General features: G+C 47.0%; 1 protein-coding gene across 2 annotated transcripts in view; it reads left to right on the top strand.

The window, feature by feature from the left end:
- LOC116983860 (LARGE xylosyl- and glucuronyltransferase 1) overlaps nucleotides 1–12,059 on the top strand; it is a 307,222-nt gene that overhangs the window by 106,020 nt on the left and 189,143 nt on the right. For both annotated transcript variants that reach the window (XM_033037738.1, XM_033037739.1), the window contains exon 2: nucleotides 4,003–4,189. In XM_033037738.1, coding sequence (XP_032893629.1) covers nucleotides 4,084–4,189 — 106 coding nt within the window. In that variant the 5' untranslated portion in view covers nucleotides 4,003–4,083. The remainder of the gene's footprint in view (nucleotides 1–4,002; nucleotides 4,190–12,059) is intronic.

Here is a 12,059-nt window from a genome sequence, read left to right as displayed (position 1 = left end):
CTACACTCACTAGGGACAATTTACACTTATCAAGACAATTAACCTACAAACTGTCTTTGGAGTGTGGGAGGAAACCAAAGATCTCGGTAAAACCCACGCGGTCACGGGGAGAACGTAAAACTCCGTACAGACAGCACCCGTAGTCGGGATCGAACCCGGGTCTCCGGTGCTGTAAGGCGGCAACTTTAGCGCCATGCTATGTTATAGGAAAGATATTGTCAAGTCGGAAAGGATGTAGAGAAGATTTATGAGGATGTCGCCAGGACTTGAGTTGCTGAGCTATAGGGAGAGGTTGAGCAGACTTTATTCCTTTGAGCATAGGAAGATGAGGGCTGTTCTTATACAAAATCATGAGGGGAACTGACCAGGTAAATGCACTTTTTTGCCAGAGTAGGGGAATCGAGAAGCGGAGGACATGGGTTTAAGGTGAGGGGGGGGGGGGGGGGGGGGGGGAAGATTTAATAGGAACCCGAGGAGTACTTTTTTACATAAAGGGCAGTGGGTATATGGAACAAGCTACCAGAGGAGATAGCTGAGGTAGGTATTATTACGACGTTTAAGAAACATTTAGACAGGTACATAGAAAGGATAGGTTTAGAGAGATAGGGGGCAAATGCGGGCAGGTGGGATTAGTGTAGATGGGTACATGTTGGTCAGCATGGGCAAGTTGGGCCGAAGGGCCTGTTTCGACGCTGTATGACTCTATTTTCCACTTTTGTGTCAGATTTCCACCATCTGCCACTTTTTACTAAGTTTTGAAGTAACCACTTCCTATAGCATTGGACGCTCTATTTCGTATTTGCACATAGTAAGATCCTAGTGATTGTAGTAATAATAGCAATCACAGTGATTGAATTGCAGATGTATATTGGCAGAGGGGAGCTGCTGCTCTTCCGGGTCTTGCATCTTCCTGAGAAAGCCGAATGTTCTCGCGAATATTTCATAGAAACATTGAAATTAGATGCAGGAGTAGGCCATGTGGCCTATCGAGCCAGCCCCAGCATTCAATATGATCATGGCTGATCATCCAGAATCAGTACCCTGTTGCTGCTTTCTCCCCGTATCCATTGATTCCGTTAGCCCGATTCCGTGTCTTTCAAAAGACACTTTAATTGCAAAATGGCAAATGGCAAAAAGCATTTCACTTCACTACACCTAGGTGTATGTGAATGTGACTAATAAAATACCTTTGATACTTTTAATTTCCTCAGAGTCTCTCACAGGAGCGATAATCTAAATGCAGCACCAGGGTTATTGAAAGATCAGTAGTGGCCAGGTCATTAAAGGGAGTTTCGCTTTGGATCAGAAAGTAATTAGGAAATGCTAATGGAATTGTTGGCCTACATTGCAAGGTGGTTAAAATATAACGTTTTGATGCAACTTCACAGAGCACTGGCTTGAGCAGGCCAAGAGTACAGCGTGGAGTCTTCGTCTCAGCATTTAAGGAGTGCTGCTATTGTTGACAATGCAGAGAAGATTGCCTAGGTTGATTCATGAGATGTAGAGATTGAGGTATGAAGAAAGGTTGATGAAGTTGAACCTAAATTCAGTGGAGTACAGAAGAACGAGATGATTTTGCTCAGATGCAAGATTCAAAACGGGATTGACAAGGTGCATAGCGTAGAGGTGTCTAGAATCACAGGGAATAGTTTCAGAATAGGGGAATCCAATTAATAATGATGAGCGGAGACATTGTTTTTGGTAGAGCTGTTGCCTTAGTCCCGGCAAGCTGGGGTTCAGTCCTGATCTCTGGTGCTGTCTGTGTGGAGTTTGCACATTCTATCTGCGACTGAGTGGGTTCCCTTTGGGTGCCTTGGTTTTGTCACTCGTCCCAAAAACGTGGGTTGGTGAGGAGATGATGAGAATGTGGGGAGATTGAAACGGGACATGTAAATGGATGCTTGATGGTCAGCCGCAAAGGGCCTGATTCTGTGCTGTATGATGTGGTCTACCTATGAGTATTCAGGAGAGTATTGTGAACCTGAGTCTAGACGCACTTGGCAGCCCTGTGTACGCAATGGAGGGAAACGACCCCACTGCAAACCCCATTATCTGTTGTCGAGTTTTTGGTCACACATCAACATCACAGACGATGCCACCGTAGTGGGTCAGATAATGTCAAATAATGACCAGACAGAGTACAGGAAAGAGACTGAGAACCTCGTAACCTGGTGTCAAGAGAACAACCTTTCTCCCAATGTCAGCTTGACAAAGGAGATAGTGATCGACTTCAGGAGGCAAAACGGTGCGCATACTCATTGCTGGCACCGAAGTAGAGATGGTTGTAAACTTTGAAGTTTCTAGTGGTAAATATCACCAGCAACTTGTCCTGGACTAGCCATATTGAAGCAATGGCCAAGAAAGCCTTTACTTCCTCAGTTGGCTATGGAGGTTCGGTATGTCGCCAACAACCCTCACCAACTTCTTCAGATGTGCCATAGAAAGCATTTTATCGTGGTGCATCATGGCATGGTTTGGGAACAGCTCCATCCAAGAGCCGCAAGAAATTGCTGGGAATTGTGGACGCAGCCCAGACCATCACTCAAACTAACCTCCCTCCCATTGACTCCATCTACACTTCACGCTGCCTCGGCAAGGCCACCAACATAATCAAGGACCAGTCTCACCCTGGTCACTCCCTCTTCTCCCCTCTCCCATCTGGCAAGTGGTACAGAAGTGTGAAAATATACACCTCCAGATTCAGGGAGAGTTTTGTCACAGCTGTTATCAGGCATCTGAACTATCCGATCAACAACTAGAGAGCTGTCCTGAGCTACCATCTACTTCGTTGGAGACCCTCAAATCAGACTTTACGAGGCTTTTATCTTGCACTAAACTGTATTCCCTTTATCCAGTAATCTGTACACTGTGGATGTCTCGATTGTAATCGTGTATAGTCTTTCCACTGACTGGATAGCACGCAACAAAACAAAGCTTTTCACTGTACCTCGGTACATATGACAAAAACTAAACTAAACTAAATCAGCTGCCACTTAACCCACCGAGTTAGAGGATGAATTGCTTCCACTCTATCCCAAGGGATTGCCTAAGAGGAAGGAAGATTGTAAGAGTCGGTATGTGTGCCAAAGTGAATTGATTTTGTTGAGGCAATATCTAAAATTACAGGCAGAGGGATTTATGTGCACATACTTTAGATGGACTTCTAGATGGCACTTGATGTTCCACGCATAGAAGCGCTAGGTTGTATTACTCATTGTATTGGCAAATTCAAGGCCATTTATCCAGGATTTCCAAGGACACAGGTTTTGTTGTCGTTCTAGGTGGGCGTATAAAATTGCAGTGGTAATTGAAGTCAAGTCGAGTTTATTGTCATGGGCACAAGTACAGGGTGATGCGGATACAATGAAAAATCTTGCAACAAAGTCACAGGCACATGGTCTCGGAGAACCGAAAAACACGTTATACAAAAGATAGACACAGAATGCTGGGAGTGATTCAGCGGGCCAGGCAGCATCCCTGGACAAAATGACAAGGAAACATTTCGGGTCAGGACCCTTCTTCAGGCATATATGCAACATTTTATAACGTTGTACTGTTCAGTCAAAAGAAAGATTGTGCAAAAAGAAGACATAATGCAAAACATAATTAGAAAAATCATTCCATGGTAGTGCAAGACGTAGTCTGTAGTGTTCCGTTGCTGAGATAAGATTGGCTTGTGTAGTTTGGTTGGTTGGAAAGTAAATCATGTTAAACCTGGTGATGTGGGACCTCAAGATTCTGCAAAGGAATAGGTGATGTTTTGGGTCAAGACCCTTCAGTAGACTACCGGTCGGAAACGTCAACCATTCCTTTTCTCTGGAGATGTTGCCTGACCTGCTGAGTTACTCCAGCATTTTGTGTCTATCTTCGGTGCAAACCAGCATCTGCACGCTACAGCATCTGCAGTTCCTCCCTACACCTGTTTGCAACAGGTGCGGACAGGGTGAAAGTGTGTGCAGAGTGAAGGCAGTTACTGAGTGATGCTTTCTATTTTGGTTGCAGGGACTAACATGTACGTGGCTGAGGATGTGATGTTGCCCACCTAGGATCAGCGCTGCTGCCCCACCCCAACCTTCCCCCAGGATGCTGGGAATCTGCAGAGGGCGCAGGAAGTTCCTCGCAGCCACGCTCTCCATCCTCTTCGTGCCAGCATTCACCTGGATTTACCTCTTCTCCGGCTCGTTCAAAGGCAAGTGACGCTCGCTGTCTGTGTTTCCACATTTTGTTTCTTTGTTCTCTGCCACCACAGCCCAAAGGTTTGCTGCACACCTGTGTAGGAGGGGATGCGGGTAGATTAGTACGGGTATCAGGGGTTATGGGGAGAAGGCAGGCGGGTAGGGTTGAGAGGGGAAGATAGATCTGCCGTGATTGAATGCCGGAGTTGACTTGATGGGCTGAATGGCCTAATTATGCCTATTGCTTATGTGCGATTGAGATCAGAGATGAGCTCCTCATAACCGAACACGCTGCAACTGATGTCAATGGATCAGCTGGTTAATGTCTGTATGGTTTTTGTTCCAGTTTATAATCCTATTCTGTGCCACGGTCGAGGTTTTAGCTTGGGACCTTAGCAGTCTTGGGTTACTGGTCAGGAGAACTAAGGTGGACTCAAATGAGAAAGCATTGAAGTGGCGCAGGCCATCACTGGCCGTGTTTCCTCCAAAAACGTTGCTGGTGTTAGGTTGGCCTCGTTAGTTGGGTCTCGATTCACAGGGCATGGCTTCCACACTGGAGCAGGGGTGGTTTGCTTGTTCCTGTTTATATGTGGTCTCTGACTGAAAATTCCAGGTCAAAGGTTCCTGAGTTAGTGAGCACAGCTTTATTGGCATCCTCAACATTGGTTGTGTGTGTGTGTCTCTGTGTCTCTCTGTGTCTCTCTGTGTGTCTCTGTGTGTCTCTGTGTGTCTCTGTGTGTGTGTGTGTGTGTGTCCTTTGTGGCATATAGCTGCACTCCCACACAGATGGCAGAGACCAGATCTGAAATCAGAACACAGCAACAGAACACCTTTTTAACGTGGTGTAATAATGGAATGAAACTAATATTGTCTGCAGTTCTACTGAATGTATAGGGCACTCAGTGTTGGGGCCCTGTGTACGCCATTGGGGTCTATATTTACTGTGTGTAAAACTATTGGAAGCAGGTCATGGAAATTTTCATTGACTGACCAGTGGAAGGATATAGAGAGAGGGCATTTCTTCTTGCGAGAACCTAAGAATGAGGGGTCACTGTTTAAAAAAAAATAGGAGGGATGAGGCAACATATCTTCTCAGAGATCCCATGAGTTTGTGGAATTTTCTTCCTCAAAGGATGGTGGAGTCTGACTATTTTTAAGGTGAGAGGTAGATTCTGAATCAGGGGCTGGAAGGTTTACGGTAATTCAGCAGCAGCAGTTTACGGTTGAATCATCAACGATTGAATGTTGGAGAGGTTTTTAGTTTAGTTTAGAGATATTGCACGGAAACAGGTCCTTCGGCCCACTGAGTCCGCGTCGACCAGCGATCCCCGCACACTAACACTGTCCTCCACACACTGGGGACAATTTACGATTTTACCAAGCCAATCAACCTACAAACCTGTACGTCTTTGGAGTGTAGGAGGAAACTGGAGCTCTTGGAGAAAACCTATGCGCTCACAGGGAGATCGTACAGACAGCACCCGTAGTCGGGATCGAACTCGGGCCTCTAGCGCTGTGAAGCAACAACCCTACCGCTGCGCCACGTGCCTCCGTTTTGATGGCTCCAGTAGTCTACTACTGCTCCTGCATTCATTAAATGTGTGAACATTGTTTCCTACAAGTTTCCCGCAAGGTGGCTGGGTATATAACTCTTGATCAAGGTGTCAGAGGTTACATACTCTTCCTCATTGCCCGTCGATACTTGTCACCTACGTGGCTGTTCATGGCAATAACTATAATGCACCAGTCAGATGTTGGAATTATTAAAAAACACTGTCTCCCTTTGCTGGAGGGGATGGAGCTTCATTGCAGAATATTTTTTTTATTTGGGAGTTGCTCCTGAGTGATGATGAAATTAATTCAGAATGCCATGTATTGTTTAATGGATTCAGAAGCAAGACCGGTGCGGGGGTGAGCATGGCTTTATTTAATTGAGTCGTCTCTCCTTATTGCAAAAATAATAGCTCTGTCCAGGCAGAAAATTGATTCCTACCTGCTCCACGCTCTTCATTTATAGATCGTCAATGTACAAGGGGCGTTCTTGCAAGGTCGCTTGCTAACAAAAGTCTCTTTAAAACTTATTCTAAGGAAAGGGAGAAAAAGTTGCAAATGTAAAACAGATCACACAGCCCAGTGGGTCTGCGTCAATCTCTAGTTGAGTTTAGAGATAGAGCGCGGAAACTATCCCTTCAGCCCACTGGGTCCGTGCTGGCCAGTGATGCACACGCACACATGCACACTCACTCACTCATACAATTTTACCAAAGCCAATTAGTAAACCAAAGCCCCTCCCCCCCCCCCCCCCACCTTATCTTTCTTTATCTTCTCCATTCTGTAAGTTTTTCATTTTATTAATATTTTGGGATCTGCCATCACTGCTATTAGTTAGCCATCTCAAATTGTTCTTGAACCAAGTAGTGTACAAAGCAGAGGGGATTAGAAATTCTGCTATGTTGAGCCTGGAGTCCAATAGCCTAGTTTAGCCTATTGCCATGTGTATCGAGGTACAGTGAAAAGGCAAATATAGTCAAGACAAGGCAAGAACGGCAGGTTCTCTTCATGAATTGTGTTACTGAAGCAGCATCGATCAGTGGTCATCAGTACTAATGCTTGGTTGATTCCAGAATAACTGGAATTTAATTCCTCCACTGCCATGTTGGGTTGTGAACCCTGGTGTCTGGATTACAGGAGCAGTAACAATCACTGCATCACAATTATAGCTTCCTCACAATGCAGCCCAGTGGCTCGTTGGGACAGGCATTTCCACATTCCAATGACCCCTTGGGAAAGACACATCTCCAGAAGGTCTTATTGACCATATTGATGGTCGCCTCGTGTTTACATGTTATGTTTTTAAACGATGTTCTGGCTGAACACAACAAACTTTACAGTTACATCACGCCTCTGCCCCAAGGGGTCCTACAGGAATCTTATCAGATGGGACATGAGGTAAATCTGCTGTTGGGACAGCGAACATTAGCTTTGACCTTTCAAGCGCTCTCTCTTCCAATGGCTTTGCTGGTACACTGAAGACTACCTGATCTCCCAGTTGCTCAGCACTTTAACTCCCCCTCCCATTCCCAATCTCACCTTTCCGTCCAGGGCCTCCTCCACTGTCAGTGTGAGGCCCAGCGCAAATTGGAGGAACAGCACCCCATATTTCGCTTGGGCAGCTTACACCCCAGCGGTATGAGCATTGACCTTTCTAACTTCAAATAGCCCGTGCTTTCCCTCTCTCTCCATCCCCTCCCCTTCCCAGTTCTCCCACCAGTCTTACTGTCTCCGACTACATTCTATCTCTGTCCCTCCCACTCCCCTGACATCTCAGTCTGAAGAAGGGCCTCGTCCCGAAACGACACCCATTCCTTCTCTCCAGAGATGCTGCCTGTCCCACTGAGTTACTCCAGCAGTTTGTGTCCACGCTGAATCCAATGATCTTCAGTGTCTTCTTCAATGCCTGAAAGATGACTCCTGGGGTGTGGAAAGTCTCACCACATTCCTCCCAACTCGGGAAACCTCTTAGCATTTTGACTGCCTGAGCAGCTGTGCAGTGAGTTAATCCCCTCTGTTCGCAGCCAGAAAAAGATGAATGGTTTTCCAGCAGAAATGGTTGTGTGTTCGCTTTAAAAACAAATTGTTTCATGTTTATAGTCTTCATAAGTACATGACCGTTTCCCTCCACGGATGCTGCCTGACCCGCTGAGTTCCTCCGGCCGTTTGTTTTCTTGACAAAGATTCCAGCTTCTGCAGTCACTTGTCTCCAAGCAATGTACAATTGGGGTGTTGTCTCTTTTCATCTGCCGACAATGCCATTGAAATGCACTCGATACTTATACACATTTCCAACAAGAACGTTCCCGCAAGGGTTGCATCAAGCTGTAGATGATCTAATATACCTTTTCAAATTGGCTACTGTATAATTCAGAGGCAAGGAACTGCAGATGCTGTTTATATATAAAAATCAGACACACAGCGCTATAGTAACTCAGCATCTCCGGAGAATATGGATAGATGACATTTCGGGTTAGAATTCTTCAGACACAAAACGGCCAGACCTGCTGAATTACTGCACAACTGGTGTCCTTTATTTTATAATTCAGTAAACCTTTTCTCCACCTTTCTTTGACTCCAGGGGTCAGGGGTGAAGTGTTTGTGCTCGTGTGGCCACCTCGTTTGTGAGCCTGGGGAGGGAACATGCTGTTCTATAGAAGTGTTTTGTGTAGTTTAGAGATACAGCAGATACAGGCCCTTCGGCCCACCGAGTTCGCACCGACCAACGATCCCCGCACATTAACACTATCCTGCACTAGGGCCAAATTTTACATTTATACCAAGCCAATGAACCTACAAACCTGTGGAAGGAAACCAAAGTTCTTGGAGAAAACCCACGCAGGTCATGGGGAGAACGTACAGACAGCACCCCGTAGCCATGATCGAACCCGGGTCTCTGGCGTTGTAAGTGCTCTGAGGCAGCAACTCTAACGCTGCGCCACCAATGATCAATGAGCATCTGATTCTTTATGACGGACCCGAGGCCAACAGTGCCTTTACCCCCCGCTTGAGATCATCAACTCAATATAGACCTGGTCTCACTGCCTCCATCAGTGAGGTTAGCTTATTTTCTCACAGGCCGAGTAGGCCATTTGGCCCCTCGAGTCCATGTTGCCTAACTCAGCCAACCCACTCCCACACTAATTTTCCCTGCAGATGAGTTCGGACGGGCCGGTGGTGGGTGCCGGTGGTTGGTCGAGGACCTGTAGCTGAGAACAAAGAGGGATCCGGGGTGGGTGAGCCGCCAAGAATCCGGGTGCGGGGGGCGCCAATAGAACAGAGAGACCCGTTGGGGGGGGGGGGTGAGCTGCTGAGGACGGGGGCCCGGTGTCGGGGGGCTGTTGAGGCCAAGCGAACAATGAGGGACTATCGGGGAATACTTTGTTCCTTTGTCCACGCCCTATACATGGCGATTCTGCATACTTTGTGTACGGTATGCAAACGAGAGAATTTCATCAATCAAGCGATTGGTGGCACTTCAGCACAATGGCCCTCAGCCATAGCTGCGCCTGTTGAATTGCCTTTTGAAGTCTTCACAAGTTTCACCCGCGCCGTGGTATGAGTACGTGGTCGCGATGAGTGTTGTTATCTTTCCCATTTACTGCCACGTTGCTGTGGCCTTGTGCAGCTGGTGGAGTTGAGAGTAACGTCTAAAAATGCCCTTCTGTTCTGGGACGTAGCTTTCTGCTCATTGATTCGTCGGGGAAGGGACGATGTGTTTGTCCCACTGCCTCAAGGAACTTCAGTCAGTAAATGCTTTGCCAGCCCCTGATTGCATCTCATTGCTATGATGTCTTCACTGTCTCATCACGGGTTGGACTGTGGAGCGACTGCTAAACGGTTTAGGCATTGCTGCTGGTGGCCTCACAGATCCTACGCAGGTACTTGCAGTCACTCAGTCATCTTCTGGCTGGCTGGCTGGAGAAAACTCAGTTCGTGATAAATTTTGAGATACAGCGCTGAAACAGGCCCTTCGGCCCACCGAGTCCGTGCTGACCAGCGATCCACACACACTAACACTATCCTACACCCACTAGGGACAATTTACAATTTTACCAACCCAATTAACCTACAAACCTGTACGTCTTTGGTGTGTGGGAGGAAACCGGAGCACCCGGACAAAACCTGCTCAGGTCATGGGGAGAACTTACAAACTCCATACAGACAGCACCCGTAGTCGTAGCACTTTGGCCCAAGTTACCCACACTGGCCAACATGTCCCAGCTACACTAGTCCCACCTGCCTGCGTTCAACCCATATCCCTCTGAACCTGTCCTATCCATGTACCTGTCGAATTGTTTCTTAAACGTTGCGATAGTCCCTGCCTCAACCACCTCCTCTGGCAGGTTGTTCTGTACACCCACCACCCTTTGTATGATAAAGTTACCCCTCAGATTCCTATTAAATCTTTTCACCTTCACCTTAAACCTATGTCCTGTGGTCTTCGATTCCCCCTACTCTGGGCAAGAGACTGTGACTTTGAGGCATTGCTGGTATTGTCACAGGCTAGTGTGTGGGTCAACGGGAAAAAACAATTGGGGTTGAACTGCAATACAATGAGCTTCACGTTGGTTCCTGTGCACGACTGGCTTAACTAGTCCCTGAAAATATATTCGCTGGGCCTTTTTGAACTGTTGGTAACAGTTTGATTGAACTATGCAGTCTGCTGCTCAACAAGGACAGACAGGATAGTTTGATATGGATTTGGAACAGCAAACAACCTCGATCTGTTGAGTATAGCCGCAGGTGTCTATCCTGCCCAAGTCCACATGAAATTGCAGAGAGTTGTGAATGAAGGCCAGTCCATTAAGAAAACCGCTTCTTCTATCAACTCCATCTATACCCCATGTTGCCTCAGCTGGGCACCAACATACTCGAGGAGCCTGATTGCTCTCCTCCTTTGTCCTGTCAGGAAGAAAATACAAAAGCTTGAAAGCACGTACCTCCCTGATTCAGAACAGCTTCTTCCCCATTGTTATCACTATCAGACTCTGGAACAGACTTGTCATGTGCTGGGGACGAACACCCGATCTTCCAATCTGCCTCGTTGCAGCCCTTGCATTTTTTTAAAATTTCAAGTCGACTCAAATGTGCGGGCATGTGCACAAGTACTGTGAAGCTGTGAAAATCTTGCCTGCATCCATGTCACAGGCACATAGACTCTGACAGCAACATAAATGATGCATTCACTCTCGCTGCAAGACTATATTCTTCACTCTGCTATATATTCTCTTTTGCACTATCAGATATACTCAGCATGGCATGAATTGCCTGCACAGCATGCGGTTTTTCACTGTGTATCCGTACAAGTGACAATAATAAACCAAAGGTACACAAAATTGCTGGGGAAACTCAGCGGGTGCAGCAGCATCTATGGAGCGAAGGAAATAGGCGACGTTTCGGGCCGAAACCCTTCTTCAGACTGATAAACCAATACCTAGTATGGTCATCGCTAATGGAAGTGGTGAAACTGTGATTTTTGCTATATCTGCCTCATCGTTGTTACTGAACCCAGCCTCTGTATTCCGATCGTCAGCCTGGCAACGTGGGAGGTGAAGTCCCGATCTGCCTCTGGCATTGAATTCTCCACACTCCTGCACTCAGCTGTCGGGCTGTGAACTCTTATTTACTCCATCATTGCAGAGCCATGGTAAATAGAGGTTCACTGAATGTAATGGTGGCTAACGGGTGCAGTCTAGTTTAGTTTAGAGCTATCGCGCGGAAACAGGCCCACCGAGTGCGCGCCGACCAGCGATCTCTGCATACTAACCAGGGCTCTCGCTTAACTTTTTTTCCCTGTTGCCAGCCGGGCAACCTTGGCAGCTTTTTAGGTTGTCAAATGACAGTTTAGGTGGTCATTTAAGACGGCTTGCATGACGCATGTGATAATGTGCTCGGACGAAGTGTGTAGTTACCAGTCGGAATTATACTCAATGAAGCATTCACATATTAAAACACATTTGATTTCATTCCGTTATCAAACATAGTCAATGTTCGCTCTGAAGACATTTCCAGGACAATAGGGTCAGGGAGGGGGGGGTGTGTGAATCAGTGCGGGGTGGGTAGATGGCGGGGCGAGGGGGAGGGGATTAGAAGGCAGTCGGTGCAGAATGGATGGATTAAGGCAGGTGAATTAGTACGTGTTGGTTGGAGTAGGTAAAATTGTGAGGGGAGAGCACGGGGGATGTCAGTGATGTTGAATGGGGGGGGGGTTCAGTACGGGATGGATGGGGTAGACAAAAGTGCTGGAGAAACTCAGCGGGTGAGGCAACATTTATGGAGCGAAGGAAATAGGCAACGTTTCGGTCGAGACCCTTCTTCAGACTGTTCCCC

Source organism: Amblyraja radiata, chromosome 19 (genome assembly GCF_010909765.2).
Source record: "Amblyraja radiata isolate CabotCenter1 chromosome 19, sAmbRad1.1.pri, whole genome shotgun sequence".
In the NCBI taxonomy this organism is placed as follows: Eukaryota; Metazoa; Chordata; class Chondrichthyes; order Rajiformes; family Rajidae; genus Amblyraja; species Amblyraja radiata.
Note: the sequence above shows the minus strand (reverse complement) of the source record. Positions and strands in the feature narration are given on the sequence as shown.